The 13,701-nt window shown below is 34.5% G+C and overlaps 1 protein-coding gene across 1 annotated transcript in view; it reads right to left on the reverse strand.

The window, feature by feature from the left end:
- The window catches only part of ANGPT1 (angiopoietin 1), a 150,671-nt gene that overhangs the window by 37,086 nt on the left and 99,884 nt on the right, over nt 1-13,701 (reverse strand). The window contains exon 6 of the mRNA XM_053947911.1: nt 12,206-12,307. Within this exon, the coding sequence (XP_053803886.1) occupies nt 12,206-12,307 (102 nt within the window). The remainder of the gene's footprint in view (nt 1-12,205; nt 12,308-13,701) is intronic.

Below are 13,701 nucleotides of genomic sequence, written 5' to 3' on the forward strand. Positions count from 1 at the left end.
TTCTTATTCACAAAAGTATTAATATTATTATTAATAATATTATTATTAATATTATCTGTCTCTAAGTGAAGATTATCAGGAAATTCTTTCTCCCTTTTTCCCAGTGCAAGAAAGCTGAGGGGACTCCCTTTTGAACTGTTGTCTATTGAATTATATTTATCTTATCTCATTTAGATTACAGCCTATTCAGGATGTAATATATGTAGTGTTTTAACATTATATGATCCTTTATGTGTTTTACAGAAACTCCAGACACTATATATAATTTTTCTGAAGTAATGATTTTTATCCTTCAAATTTTCATCTCCTTCTCCCTTTTTATATGTTTTACTGCACAAAGATGAAAATCTATCGATAAGTGCTTTGCTCTCTTGACCAGAGGAAATGAAGCTGCAGCAACAGGGAACAAAAGAAATATAAAAAGAAATATTAAAAATTATGGGGAAATTAATCACACTATTTATGAAAAAGGGAATCCTACTATCAGGTGCTACAATACTGAAACTCAGATTAGAAATTCCTAGAACAAGATTATTTTTTTCCTTGACAGAAGTAACTTCTTTTTAAACAAACTACTTGCTTTTATGAAAAGAAAACCAAGGAAATAAGTGGGATATAAAACATCTCTCTGAAGCAAGGAATGTTCCAAAGGAGAAATACTGTACTTTATTAAACACCTAATATGGCTAGAAAGATATAAACAAACAAACAGGCACTCGAAGCTTTCATAGATGTAAACCAGAGAGGAGCAGTACTTTTCTGTTAAGCACAGAGTTGGCAGCAATTTCTTGAAGCATAATTTTATTATGCCAAACTCAACTCTTTCCAACCTGTATTTAGTCTGCAGTTTACTGCCTATACTTCAGAGCTGAAGAAAGGCTTGCATGCATCCTGTTTGTCCCAGATACTTTGTCTGACTTAATAAGTACACAGCTCTCCTTGTTTATATCTTACTTAGTCTGTCTCTACCACAAGAACACTACTACTTTGATGAGATATGTAAACCTTTGTGTGCAGAAGAAAATGACATAATATTAGCCAAAAAAAACCCTTAAAAACATGATTTAATTTTGAATTTCCATTCCCAACCCTGAGGCTGGCAAGGAAAATGGTTGTGCCTGGTTCTTTTGATTTACCTTCAGAATCCTTATCTTTCAAAGAACATTTCAGAATTTTGTCTTCAAGTACAGCATTCTTTTTTCTTGTCTCAGTAAACTTAGGAAAACAGACTTGTGTAATTTTTATGCCCACTTATGTAATTGTTGACTTATATGTAATTGTTATATATGTCCTATATATTTGTGAAATACTTTTTGAACACTTTTGATGTTTGGTTAAAAATCACACAAACTTGAAGTTCAACAAGGTTTCAGAGAACTGGTGTCTGTGATGAGTTGCTGATGGCAGAAATGCTGAAGGAGAAGCTCAGTAGTTGCCTATTCCAATTGCTACAAGCAGACACAGAGCAGCCAGCCAAGTGCAGATGCTGAGCAAATATTGCCTCAGAGGTTCTTAGACATCTGGGAGAGATTGAGGAACGTAAAAGGGGAACTCGAGCTTATTCCACCAAAAATCCTAGAAAATAATAGGGTTTCAGAAGATTATTAATAGTAAGAATGGGACTTTTATGTGGGACACAGGACAAAAGTCCACAGAAAAGCAGACCTCATTAATTTTGATGTTCATGAGAGAATTCAGTAATTGTTCAGTAATTAAAATTCAGTAATGAAAAATGAGCATTTTAGTTAGCAGACCATTTGGGTTTATACTGCTGCTGAAATCTGTGGGGCCCCAAGTGATAAGGTGCCTAAAGCCTTGCTTAAGACCATGCTTGTCATTTATGGACTGATGCCTAAGATTTTGATGATGCCTAAGAAATTTGGTTTTGAGAATGCCTTAGGGCAGTGTTAAAAGTTAACATTAGGAGTGTTCTCTTTCAGGCACATAGTTGTTATTAAATACATTTGTTTCCCAGTACATATATACATTGTCAACAAACACTTTGGTTTTTGCATTCAAATAGTTATAGCAAATGCTTCCAGAATTATTTGTGTTAAAGTTTAGTGCCTAAACTCAAGGAATTACATGAGGTGATCCAAGTCATCCTCAGCTATCAATCCACTAGGAAAAGGAACATCTGTATTTCATGAATGTGTTTGCATTTAACTACATTTTAATACTCTCTGAGACCCAGTGGGTCTTAAACACTGTTCCAAAATTGCATTTTAAAATTATTAAGAGACTATTTTGTCATTATCTTTCTATATTTTGTTCATTACATGTTTCCAAATAAAGAGATTAATTCTTTAAACCCTACATTTTATTCCAAAAATACTCAAATTTTCTTTTCCCTAGAAATTTGCATAATAATTTGGGATGGCTGGCAAATCAGAGGCTTTAAGTTCCCAAAACAGTGCTTAATGTAATAGGAAATGGTCAGTAATTCCCTAAACTTCTCAGAGTTCTCCTTCATTTTCCTCACTAGCACTCTATGGAAGCTGGGAGAACACAGCAGGGAAATGTGCTTACATTTTCATAATATGCTTTCTTATCTCTCCACTATTAGTCACAAAAAGGATGCACAAATGTTTGCACTGACCCAGCATAGATTATTATAACATTTCATTTTATTCTTCACAAACAGAAAAAATATTTTTGGTGCTGAAAATTGCATTAAAATCATACTTTGGCAAAAGCCGACCTGAAATAAGACATAAAAATCACAAACAATGAGTAAATTCTTTTATCCAGGTTTTGTCATTGAGAAGTAATAAAGTAATATTTTATACTACATTAGAGCAGATTGTTCTTGTCAATATAATAGACTTTGATTTCAGAGAAAAAAATGAAACAATACAGAACCTTAATGACAATTGCAAATCCATTTTTGTAGTCAAATGAAGCAAAGGAGTTTTCTGTTTCTATATAACTACATCATAAATTCTGCAAATTCTGACATAATGCTCAACTGCTATGCAAAAATAAAGAAAGATTTTATTGTTCTTTTGTATGGATTAAAGTACTTAGAACTAGGAGTCAAAGACAAAAGTACATGATTGTATAATATTTATTCTAGATGACATCTGAGTTCTACATCAGCTCATTTTCAATTTCAATTTGGTTATTAACAGAGTCCAAACTACTAAAGCAGTCCTAAGTACAAAGAAACAGAATTCAGTACTGGTTTTAAAAATGCCTTTAAGAATTTACAAAGCTGATACTTATTCAAAAATAATAAGTAGGGTGCAAAAGATTTTTATTAGCTTTGGCAAAATCTGTGAGGGTATTCTGCATGAATCATGTTGCTCCAAGTTTATTAAACAATTATCTCTCTTACTTTATTTATTTTGTCTGATAATGCTCATAGGAAGCTTTGACTTTTTATAGACAAAACAAATTGAAACCAGACACAGTCAATATATCCTATGGGTTCATCTTCTGTGAGACAATTCAGTGAATAAAGCAGATAATAATTCAGTGTTTTGCAGCAGCAGTGACTTTCTAGAAGCCATAAAGAATATTCAGCTCCTTTTGCATTAGCTGAGAATGTGGAATAGATATTGTCTAAGAAGGTAATTTCAAAAAAAAGTTTGTATACTTTCTTGTATACTTGTATATTTTCATTCCCATCAAATGATATTACTCATTCTTTTATTTTAAATAAAGTTTAGTTTACTGAGGAAATTACTTCAATTTCCTCAGGCAATATATGTGTTAATTAATGTCAAAATAAAAGAATGTTGGAAAACAATTCTAAATATTTAGATTTTTTCCAAGAAGTACTAACACACATTTGTTGGCAAGTTTTAAAAATATATTTAGATTGAAGCCAGATACCTTCTCAAAAGAGTAGAAAGAAAACAAAGCTATTTTCAGTTTAAATAAAGAACTAAATATCTGTATAATCTTCCTGAAAATCTTGTTCGCAATCTGCAGCAATTCAGTCTGTTGCATTTCGTTCTAGACTCGATATATTAGTAGAAATACAGAAATTAGGTTCACTTTTTACTTTTTCCTTCTCAAACTCACACAGTATCAGTAGCAGCAAAATTCCCAATGAATAAAAATCACAGTGACAGAATGAACTGCAACCCTTACACAAAGGTTACCTCTGGCTGGGCAAGGGGCCCAAAACAGCTCAGTTGCCTACATATATTTCCTACAAATAAAACAACCAGTACATCTTCCTCAGGCCTGGATTTCAATCTAACTTCCTTCCCATGTAACTGAAAATAGGAGAGTATTTCTTACTGAGATAGATTACACTGAGAGCCTCTATCCCAAACAACCCTTTTCACTTGAGGACAAGTGGACCCTAGTGTGGCTTCTAGTAAGAACATCCAAGGGACATGGGTATGTATTAAAGAAAAGAAAACTCTTTTTTTTGAGCCCTAAGAAAAATGAACTTTGAGCTTTCTGATAACTTTCTGATTCATTATTTGCAAAGAAATAAATGGTAAGTTTTAAGGCTAAATATGCAAAATGAAAGAAAAAAATCTAGGAAGGAATTTTTGGTCATTTCAGGCAACAGGAAAAACTTTTGGGATGTAGGACTTAATTCTCTTCTCTAAATACAGTGATTAATCCCAAGTATCAAAACTGAGCATGGCTAGAAGCATAGATACTACAGCAAAGACCAAACGTTTGTGAGTATGGGAAGGAACTTGAGTTTCAGCTGCATAATCTGTCTAAATAAAGCAAGCATCAAATTTATGGATTGTTTTTGAATCTCATGCTTGGGGTCAGCTGGTAGTCTAAACAGCTGAACAAGAATAGAAGTTGACTGACAATAGAGTCAAAAAGTTATACTTCTAATTTGACACGAGCCACAAAGCGAAGAGCTGCTCCTAAGTTCCAAATGGAGCAGATCACACAAAAGGTGCTTCTCTCTGAAGAGAAATGCTGATCTACCATGACAGCACACAACTGCTATTTGGGAAGACCTCTAATACAATTCTACTATATTTTCAAGTCACAGATTTTAAAAGCAGCCTCACAGAATCTCACCTGGCTCTTCTAATATAGCATTTTCATCTTGTGGTTAGAACAGTTCTTTAATGACTTTAATCTTTCTCATGGTGTTCTACAAGAGGCTGTTAGCATAATTAAGTTAAATCTTGTTATCATTATATGAAATTTATTAATTAAAAGTCTTTGGAATACCACATGAGTTTTATCAGTATAAATTAATGCTGTTAAATTGAAGCACTAGTGGCAAAGCAGCACAAGTACACATCCATCTGTCAACATAACTCTTGAAACTGATGTTATCCAGTAATGTTTGCTTAGGAAAGACTATGCTGAATATAACACATTTACAACACAACTATGCTCCAACACAAAATTGTGTTTAATTTCACATCCAAAAAATATTCTCCAAAATAAAGAGGATGCTTCCTTTTGTAGTAACATCTCTGGTGCCCAATATAGCGATCCAACCCTCTCTGAGACAAATATTGTTTCATTCTTGTTCCCTTACATAATTCTGTTGAAGCTTACACTGTAGATTAAGCCTTGGTCAGGACCAGAAGAGTTTAATGAGCATGTTTTCATAAAACAAAATATGGTCTCTCACCACTTCAATATCATGTGTATTTCTACTGGACATACTGGATTTAGATCTCGGGAGAAGCAGAGAAAATGCTGTCTTTTTTTCACAGCACTGATGAAAGTAACAATTATCTAAGTAACTGTTGCAGTCAGAACAGACCTTTTATTACACCAGCATGACATGCCATTCTTTATCACAGAAGGGTGGGTCTCTGTGAAAGGCGTTACTCACATAATATCTTAATACACATTCCACTCACCAAAAATCATTTCCTTATATCAAACTTACTTGGAAAATGTGTGTGAAAGAAACAAATTACTTCCATGTCATCTATCCCAGTCCCTTGAAGAAAATTGTCTATTTTCAGATATAAGAAACATATGACTGAAGCACACAATCATAAGTAATGAATTTGTCACTGTATGCTACAAAATTATTCATGGCTTGAGTGCTTGTAATCATAATTCAGTTTTATAAGCCATTCATTCAACATATTAATTCAAGACCACCACTACTCACAACCTGTCTGGTTTGTTTACACTACAGAAATGTAACTTCTGTCTTTCCCAAGGTCGTGCATTCCCTAGTTTTTTGCTTTTCTCACAGGTCCATCCTGTTCTCAAATCCTTCATTTTGCAAAAGGGACCATGCTGCTATTACAAGGCACTTTATTAACTACGTCCCTGACTAGTTAACTACTGACAGGGAAAAAAACACAAAGCCATCTCTGCTGAAGAAATTATGGGATTCATCTCCAGCAAGTAGCTAGATGGATAGATGTAGTACAGATAGCTTTATGAAGGCTCTCTTCCTTCCAGAATTTTTTTGTATTCCTTTCCTACTCCAAGGTTATCTACAAAATGCTTGCCCAGAACCTTGCCTTGTTCTTTGAACCAGTAATTCTTTCCCTCACAAGTCTTTCACCAAGAAACAGGGTGAAGAAAATTCTGTGAAAAGTGCTCTGAAAATTTCCTGTGCTAACAGTGAAACTGTCTCAAATCTAACACCAAAGTAGCCCTACGCCTGCTATCATTTGAGAATGGCCTGTTACCTGCCACTGCTTGGGCATTTTCTGTGCATGTTATTTGAGTCAGACCAAAACTACTCTAAAATTTAGTGATGTTCTTTTGTCACAAGACATATTTGAGTCCTCTTTTAAAGAAGACAGGGGTACATCTATCAATGCAAGAAGTGTGAAGATTTCATGACCGTAACAATGCATAACATACTTTAAATAGTTATAATCCTGGAAAAGGATTAAAATTCATTCAGAATGTCTAACTTTAAAAATTGAGAAATATGAAAGATATTGTTCCCACAGTATGGGCTTTCAAATTATGAGTAATTTTTTTTTTTCTGTCAAGAACATTTTCCTCAGCCAAGCCATATGGTTTATGTAATTTTTGCTTAAAATCCCACCCACATCTGAAGTTATTTTTCACTAAGATAGTGGAACCAGAATCAATAATTCTAAAAGGTGCTTTATGCATTTTTATGTAGTCATTGTCTCACTTGAAAAAGAAAGTGATGAACATAATGTTCTAATTATTGAAAGGGGTTGGAGCTCTGTCTGTAATTATTTGATTCGTCAAGTATTTGAGGGTAAAATACACCTGAACACTACTTGTAAATGGACACAACTACAACAGAAAATTTTCCATCATCAGTTAATGCTCCAAGAGGAAACTACACCAGATTGAGTTTTTGTCCCTTTATTCAAGACAAATACAATATAAATGGTAGTAAATACCTATTTTGAATGAGAAAAATGTGCAAGTTAACATTGTTACTGAAGGAATATGGAAAAAAAAGAAATGTCAGAGTTTAAAAGCAAGAAAGGTGGGCAGGGAGAATTATAACAGAACTTGAAACTTGAACTAAAACTTTCACAAGAGAAATTAAAATTTTCAGGCTTAAAGGCTTACAACAGGTGCAGACCATAAAAGGAATTAGGACACCATATTCTAAAACAGGAGCTGAACAGTTTGCAAATACATATTGAATGTAAGTAACATCTGGAAGTTTTCAGAATGAACTGAACAAAGGCACTGAAAAATAAAGTCTTTATTGGAATGGTATCTCATGTATAATTCAGGCTTGTAGGACTTGCAAAGACTAGTGAGATGAAAACATGAGGTGACCAGCAACCTTACTGTCAGAAACAAGAAGGTCTTCTAGGAAACAGGCAGGCCCTCTGTCCAAACTAGAGTTTACTCACGAAGGTGCACTGTGGGAAGTATACAAAAATGTGTAAAAAACATCATGTCTAGAAGGAAATCAGAGAATTAAGAGTCCAAAGATGTTTTCAGCTGTCCTTTAAGTAAGCAGAAGACACAGATCACCAGACTTGTTATAAGAGCTTAAATTTACTGAGGCTCAGAGGAAAGTCAGGCTATTCCAGATAACACAATGTAAATTCCCACTAGAATTGCATCCAAAAAGACTTCCTGAGAAAGTTCTGGTGACTACCTCTGTGGTCTGGCTCTCAGTGTGTGAAGAATTCAAGCCACAGAAGAACATAAATTATTCTGCTACAGTGTCAAACCATGTATGCACTATGGAGATAGCCATCAATTTGACCCAACAGCTTTACTGAGAAAAGAAAAAGAAGAAACTGCAACAGAAATGGAACTGGTTTTGTAGATGTGCTCTTCAGGCACACACAAATGCTGCTGATGACTTCTGAAACAATTGGCAGCAGAGGTTTTAAGCACTGAACTGTTGTTGGACTCTCAGATATTAATCAGGAACATGAAATTGAAGGAATGTGGAAATTAGCACTGAACATCATTCTTGCGTCAAAGAAATCAAAAGAAAAAACAGCTGCTGGTCAGGAAGGTAGGAAGTGGTTGCCATAAAGCTTAGAAATTCATCTTTGTGTGTACTATGTACAAGTCATCCTAATCTAGCTCATGACATTATGAATGATTAAAAGAAGTGATAGGTTTTTTTTTTTCATTGGAGAGTGGAAAGTAGCAATTAAGGCATAGAGTACAATTAAATACTGACATGCAAGAAAAAAAACTGGCTAGGAAAAAGATTGCTGTGAGCTGGCTAAGGCACACAATTTCAAATACCTATTGAGAGTTTTTCTCAAATGAGAGAAAGCAAGAAAATTTAAATGTCTGAGGAAACTCCCAACAGACTCAACCCTGAAGAAGGCCTCCTAGGAAACTCATAGTGAATGTTAGGCTATCAAGTGTGGAATAAATTTAGAGAATTTCATGGGAATTATTAAATTAGACATGCTAGAAGGCTAGAGAATAGGGAATCCAATACTCCATCACCTAATTTGGCAACAATGGAGACAGTCACTGGGAAAGGTGCATTCATCCAAGAACTGAAAACTGGAAAATGATCAAAAAGTCTTGACAGCCAAGTTAGCACATGAGCTAACCATTTACTCAGATTTGATTACTGCTAATAACTGCCTAATAAATGCCAAAAGCTGTATCTTGGATGGTAAGCTTGTGGAAAACCCCCTTCTAAAGGGTCTTGGGTTTGCAGATGGCAAAAAATAAATTTTTAAGCAATATTCCCCTCTAGAGATCAAAATTCTTAATAGTGTTTTATATTTACATTTACTGAGGCAATAAAATATGAAAAATGCCTGAAAGTTGCTTCATGGCGATCTCACCTGCTGGTAAAGAAATTATTTATTATTCCACTTCAATTTCTTCTGATAAGCAACAAACAGTGTAACAGAAAATCCATTGCAAAATGCGAAAGAACAAATGTAGTAGGTACTGATAAGGAAAGGATGGAAGAATGAATTTATGGTTTTTTTTCTGAATTTATTCCAATTACTATTGAATGTACAAAACTCAAATGGCCCAAGAAATTTCTTAGTCAGAAATGAATTCTTAGAAGCAAAGGTAAAAATTACACTGCACACCATAAGACTAACAAGCAAATTGAAGGAGACAGGGAACATATGCCCCTAAGCAAGAAGATACATAATCAACCTTGCATAACAGTGAATCTGCAGAAAAGGTTTTGCCCTCATTAACTGTTGGTTTAGATACCAAAGAAAGTGTTACTTTATTTTCCAGAGTGGAGGCTCAATGCAAGTGGAAACGGAGGAAAAAAAAAACAGGAGGAAAATTAGTACTATCATTGCACTATCACTGACTGTGTGGCAATTTATGTATGAATGGAATTGTATACTTCCTACTCAAAAGATTTATGGCTACCCTACCTCTCACTTAACCTGTTTACTGTATTGGTGTCTAGAACAGAACTGAAGTGCTTCCGTGTAAGCCAAAAGCACCAGTGTGAAACTGCATCAAAGACAAGGAGTGCCTTGTTACTTTCAGATGTCTCCTGTAACCCAGCAGTGCTGTCACCCTTACAGAGACTGCTCTGTGCACACCCTTCCCAAGCAAGCTGCTGTAAGGATCTGTTTAGAGTCAGAGCATATGTGCAGTGGCCTCTAACACTGTAACAGCCAATAACTTGTGAGGCCTTTAGCAGCAGTGCAGGCTGGTGGCCTGAATTCCTGTCCAGCTCAGAAGCTGGCAAGTACTTGCCTATAGCTTAAAAACTTCAACAGTTTTCCAGATTTCTTTCCAATAAGAACGAAATGCCCTGAAAAAAAAAAATGAAGCGCCAGAGACCTATGGTTGCTGTTATTATATGATGATATTATTTCTGTCAGCTTTAGGACTCCAATGAGTTACAAGCATGCAAAGAATATCTTAACAAAATTGGAAATCTCTATCTGAATGATGGGCTGAGAAAACACACATTAAGTTCAAGTGCTCCAAGTAAGCATAAAAGTGCCATCGTGTTCCCACACCACACCACCCAGCTTCCACTGGAAGAAACACCAGGTAGATGTGCCAGGAAGGAGAGGAGTAGTGGTCCAACAGACACCACACACCCTCTCTGACCAACTAAAAATTAAGAATGGAGAAGAATCTAAGAACTAAGTTAGAGGTGTTATTGGCTTGAAGCTCAGATGCTTTCAGGTATCCCACTAATACAGAGAGAGTCCACCAGCCTCTCCCATTCTACATTCAACACTTGGCGTTATATGATAACCACAGAAGGAAGCCTAAGACTGTTACTTTGGTGAAACTGTCCATAGAAGCAGAGCAAGCATGAATCCCATCTTGTTTCATGACACATAGCATAAACTGTCATAAAAGGCATCCTTTTTATTTGGTAGAAGTAAATGATCTCTTAGAATACTATATCATTCCTAAAGAGAAGCAAAATTAATTCAGACTGCTTGAACTAGACAAAACCAACAGAATCTAATCCTGTACAGATTCACACTTTTTGTGAAGGAAAAGTGGAGGAAAATGACTAAGTGAAGGGATATATATAAAAACACGCCACATGGGAAAACTTTACAAAGGGCTGTATTTATTACACTGCCTAAGAAAATCTCAGGAGATAAAAGCTGAGAAAATCATTAATGTGATATGTATAAATTTTAAAAAGTCCATATGTAAGTTGCACATACAAATTCTAATTTCCTCACTAGTAAAACTGGTAGAATCTTCAAATTTTGTTCCCCAAAATAATTTGATGCTTTATATTTTATTTGATTCTGAATCAAAATTGAATAAAACAGTTTTCAAGTTTTCTGATAAATTAAAACAATATGAATTTGAAAATAAATTTCCAATATTTTATCTCTATTAAAAATATTTTTGTCATTTTAACATCACTTTAGTTAATATATATTACAAAATAGATTACATCCAGTAATTTGACCCAGATAATTATTTATGTTTTCAAGCAATATTGAAAATAAAATATCAATAGAATCCAAAATTAGATTGTGGTTCAATAATATGATATTATGCTTATTTCTGAAATGGTAAGTTCTACTACAGAAATTTTTCCCTTTGAAATTTTTTACAGAACAGAACTTGTTTTTATTTTTAAACATTTAAAATTCTTTTTTCATTAGTGTTTTTTGAAAACTGTAAAAAACCCCTTTCCTCTGCCAGGCTGATAACACAGTGCTGAAAACTTCACTAGGAATGTCATTGAAATCCAAGCCAGTCCTCAGGGACTCAGAAAACAGAGCTCCATAAGAAAGTTTGATCAGGCAGATAATGAAAAAAAGTGACAAGTTATTTAGATTGGAGTAAATTTTTTTGAGTTGGCAAAGGGAAAATACCCTGCTTGAAGTCATGTCATCTTTAATTTGGTAAGTTATTTATTTTCTTGTAATCCTATTTGAAGTATCAACATTTCCAGTACATTAACTTGATTGGCAGAGGTGCTGTATGACTTGGGATAAACCCCAGTAAAAATTTTTATTCCTATCTGCTCCAAATTCTGAACGAGCTCCTCTCAGCTGAAAACATCCATGCCTTAGAAACATCATCACGTGCCTTTTACCTCTTAACATCACATCAAGTGAAAACTTCAGAGTGACAGACAACAGTGTTCTGGTCTCATCTCATTTTAATCTCAGTAACAGATCTGAGAAAAACTCTAAATCAGGGGAAATAATACTCAACTGAGTAAAAATTATTTTCAAAAGTAACAGACATGAAGAACAGTAGTTTATAAAAGACTGCAGGACCATACCAGGTCTCTATAGGAGGAACTATCTATTTAGGTCAATAAGAGTAGTATTTGAAATCTGACACTTGTATGAATTGTAAAGCTATTGCACATTTTTCACCTTACCATTTTGTATTCTTTCCAGCTTTTCTGAAAATCCAGACTTCCATCTTCTCGGTGTTGTATAACTGTCCATCCTCCTCCAGCAATTTCCATATTACAAAAGACCTACAGCAGTAAATAAAAAAGAAAAATTTTAAAACCCAAACAAAAAATAAAACAAGTTTCCATTGAAATTCTGTCATCTTATGGGGGGGAAAATTTGTGAATAACAATATTAAGGAAGTGTGTTTTCCTATGCACTCATGCCCTATTCCTTCAATGACATCCTCAGTCATTTGTTGACAAACAGTTCTCTCATTATGTTTAGTGTAATTCTCCCAGCAATATCTCCTTTCAGTACATCATCAAGAATGTCTCCAAATCATCCCCTTATGGTTCTTCAGCTTTCCCCTTCACATTCCTCCATGCTCTTTTTTTCTATTTCCTTTGCAGTGCCCCTGAAACCACTCTGTTCCTCTTAATAAACAAGAGTAATTCTTCCAGTGATAATAATGATTATGTAGCTTTTAGGAGAGTGTCATTTGGTCTCAGAGAAAATCTTGAGAAGTCTTGCAGAAAACACTCATCTTAGGAATCTGAAATGTAGCACAGATGACATTTTTCTGTTTTCCTTTGAAGTGTAATATTACCTACAGTGTTCCAGGCAGAGTCCCAAAATGGGACAAGTGACTTCAGAGCAAGCTGCCTTATATGACAAAGAATGTAGGTAGAAACAGGCTCAAGAGATGAGGTCTGTGAGAGAAGGTCAGAAGTTAAGATCTATACTCAATATGTAAGATCATACCCTGTCACCACTGCACTAAGAAAATTATAACCTAGATACTAAAGATTCTGTGTATAGAGGATAATGAAACAATTTGACAATTTTGTTGACCCTTGCTATTAGAATATTGTATAAACTGAAATCTGTTACCAATCTTAAATAATCCATATAATAATAAAAATGGATATTAACTTTTATTCACTTCACTCCTTTTCATTATCCTTCCAAAAATTCAGAAGATAAACTATGAAAAGATTAAACTACTGCTTGGGCATTTGCTTTTCTTGGTATGTGACAAGCAGTAATAATTTTTGTTCCTATTTTTGTAGGACATTTGATTTTAAGATCTAAGTCTCTAAGGGCTACTCATTCAAGCAAATTTTCCTGATTCCATTCCCCTGTACTCATCCATACCATATTGACACTGCACCTATCCTGAATTTCATTTGTCTGCACTTTTAAAATCTGTATTCTGCCCTTTAAGTAAAAACTCAGTATGTAAGAGTGTTGAAGAGGTTTAGCTTTTGGCACTTACATCAGCAAGAGTCAATCCATTAAGCACTGGTTGGCAATTTAAAGCTTTATATTGCTTTGACAAATTGGAGGTTACTATCCAATACAGTTAAATAAAAATTTGTCCTGCAGTTGACTAGAAGACCATATTCTAGCCTCAGGAAAAGCCATTCTAAATTTCTCCTACTCATAAGAACTGTCATAGTAACAATATGCAAGTGTT

The sequence above is a fragment of the Vidua chalybeata genome, chromosome 1, assembly GCF_026979565.1.
Source record: "Vidua chalybeata isolate OUT-0048 chromosome 1, bVidCha1 merged haplotype, whole genome shotgun sequence".
Lineage (NCBI taxonomy): Eukaryota > Metazoa > Chordata > Aves > Passeriformes > Viduidae > Vidua > Vidua chalybeata.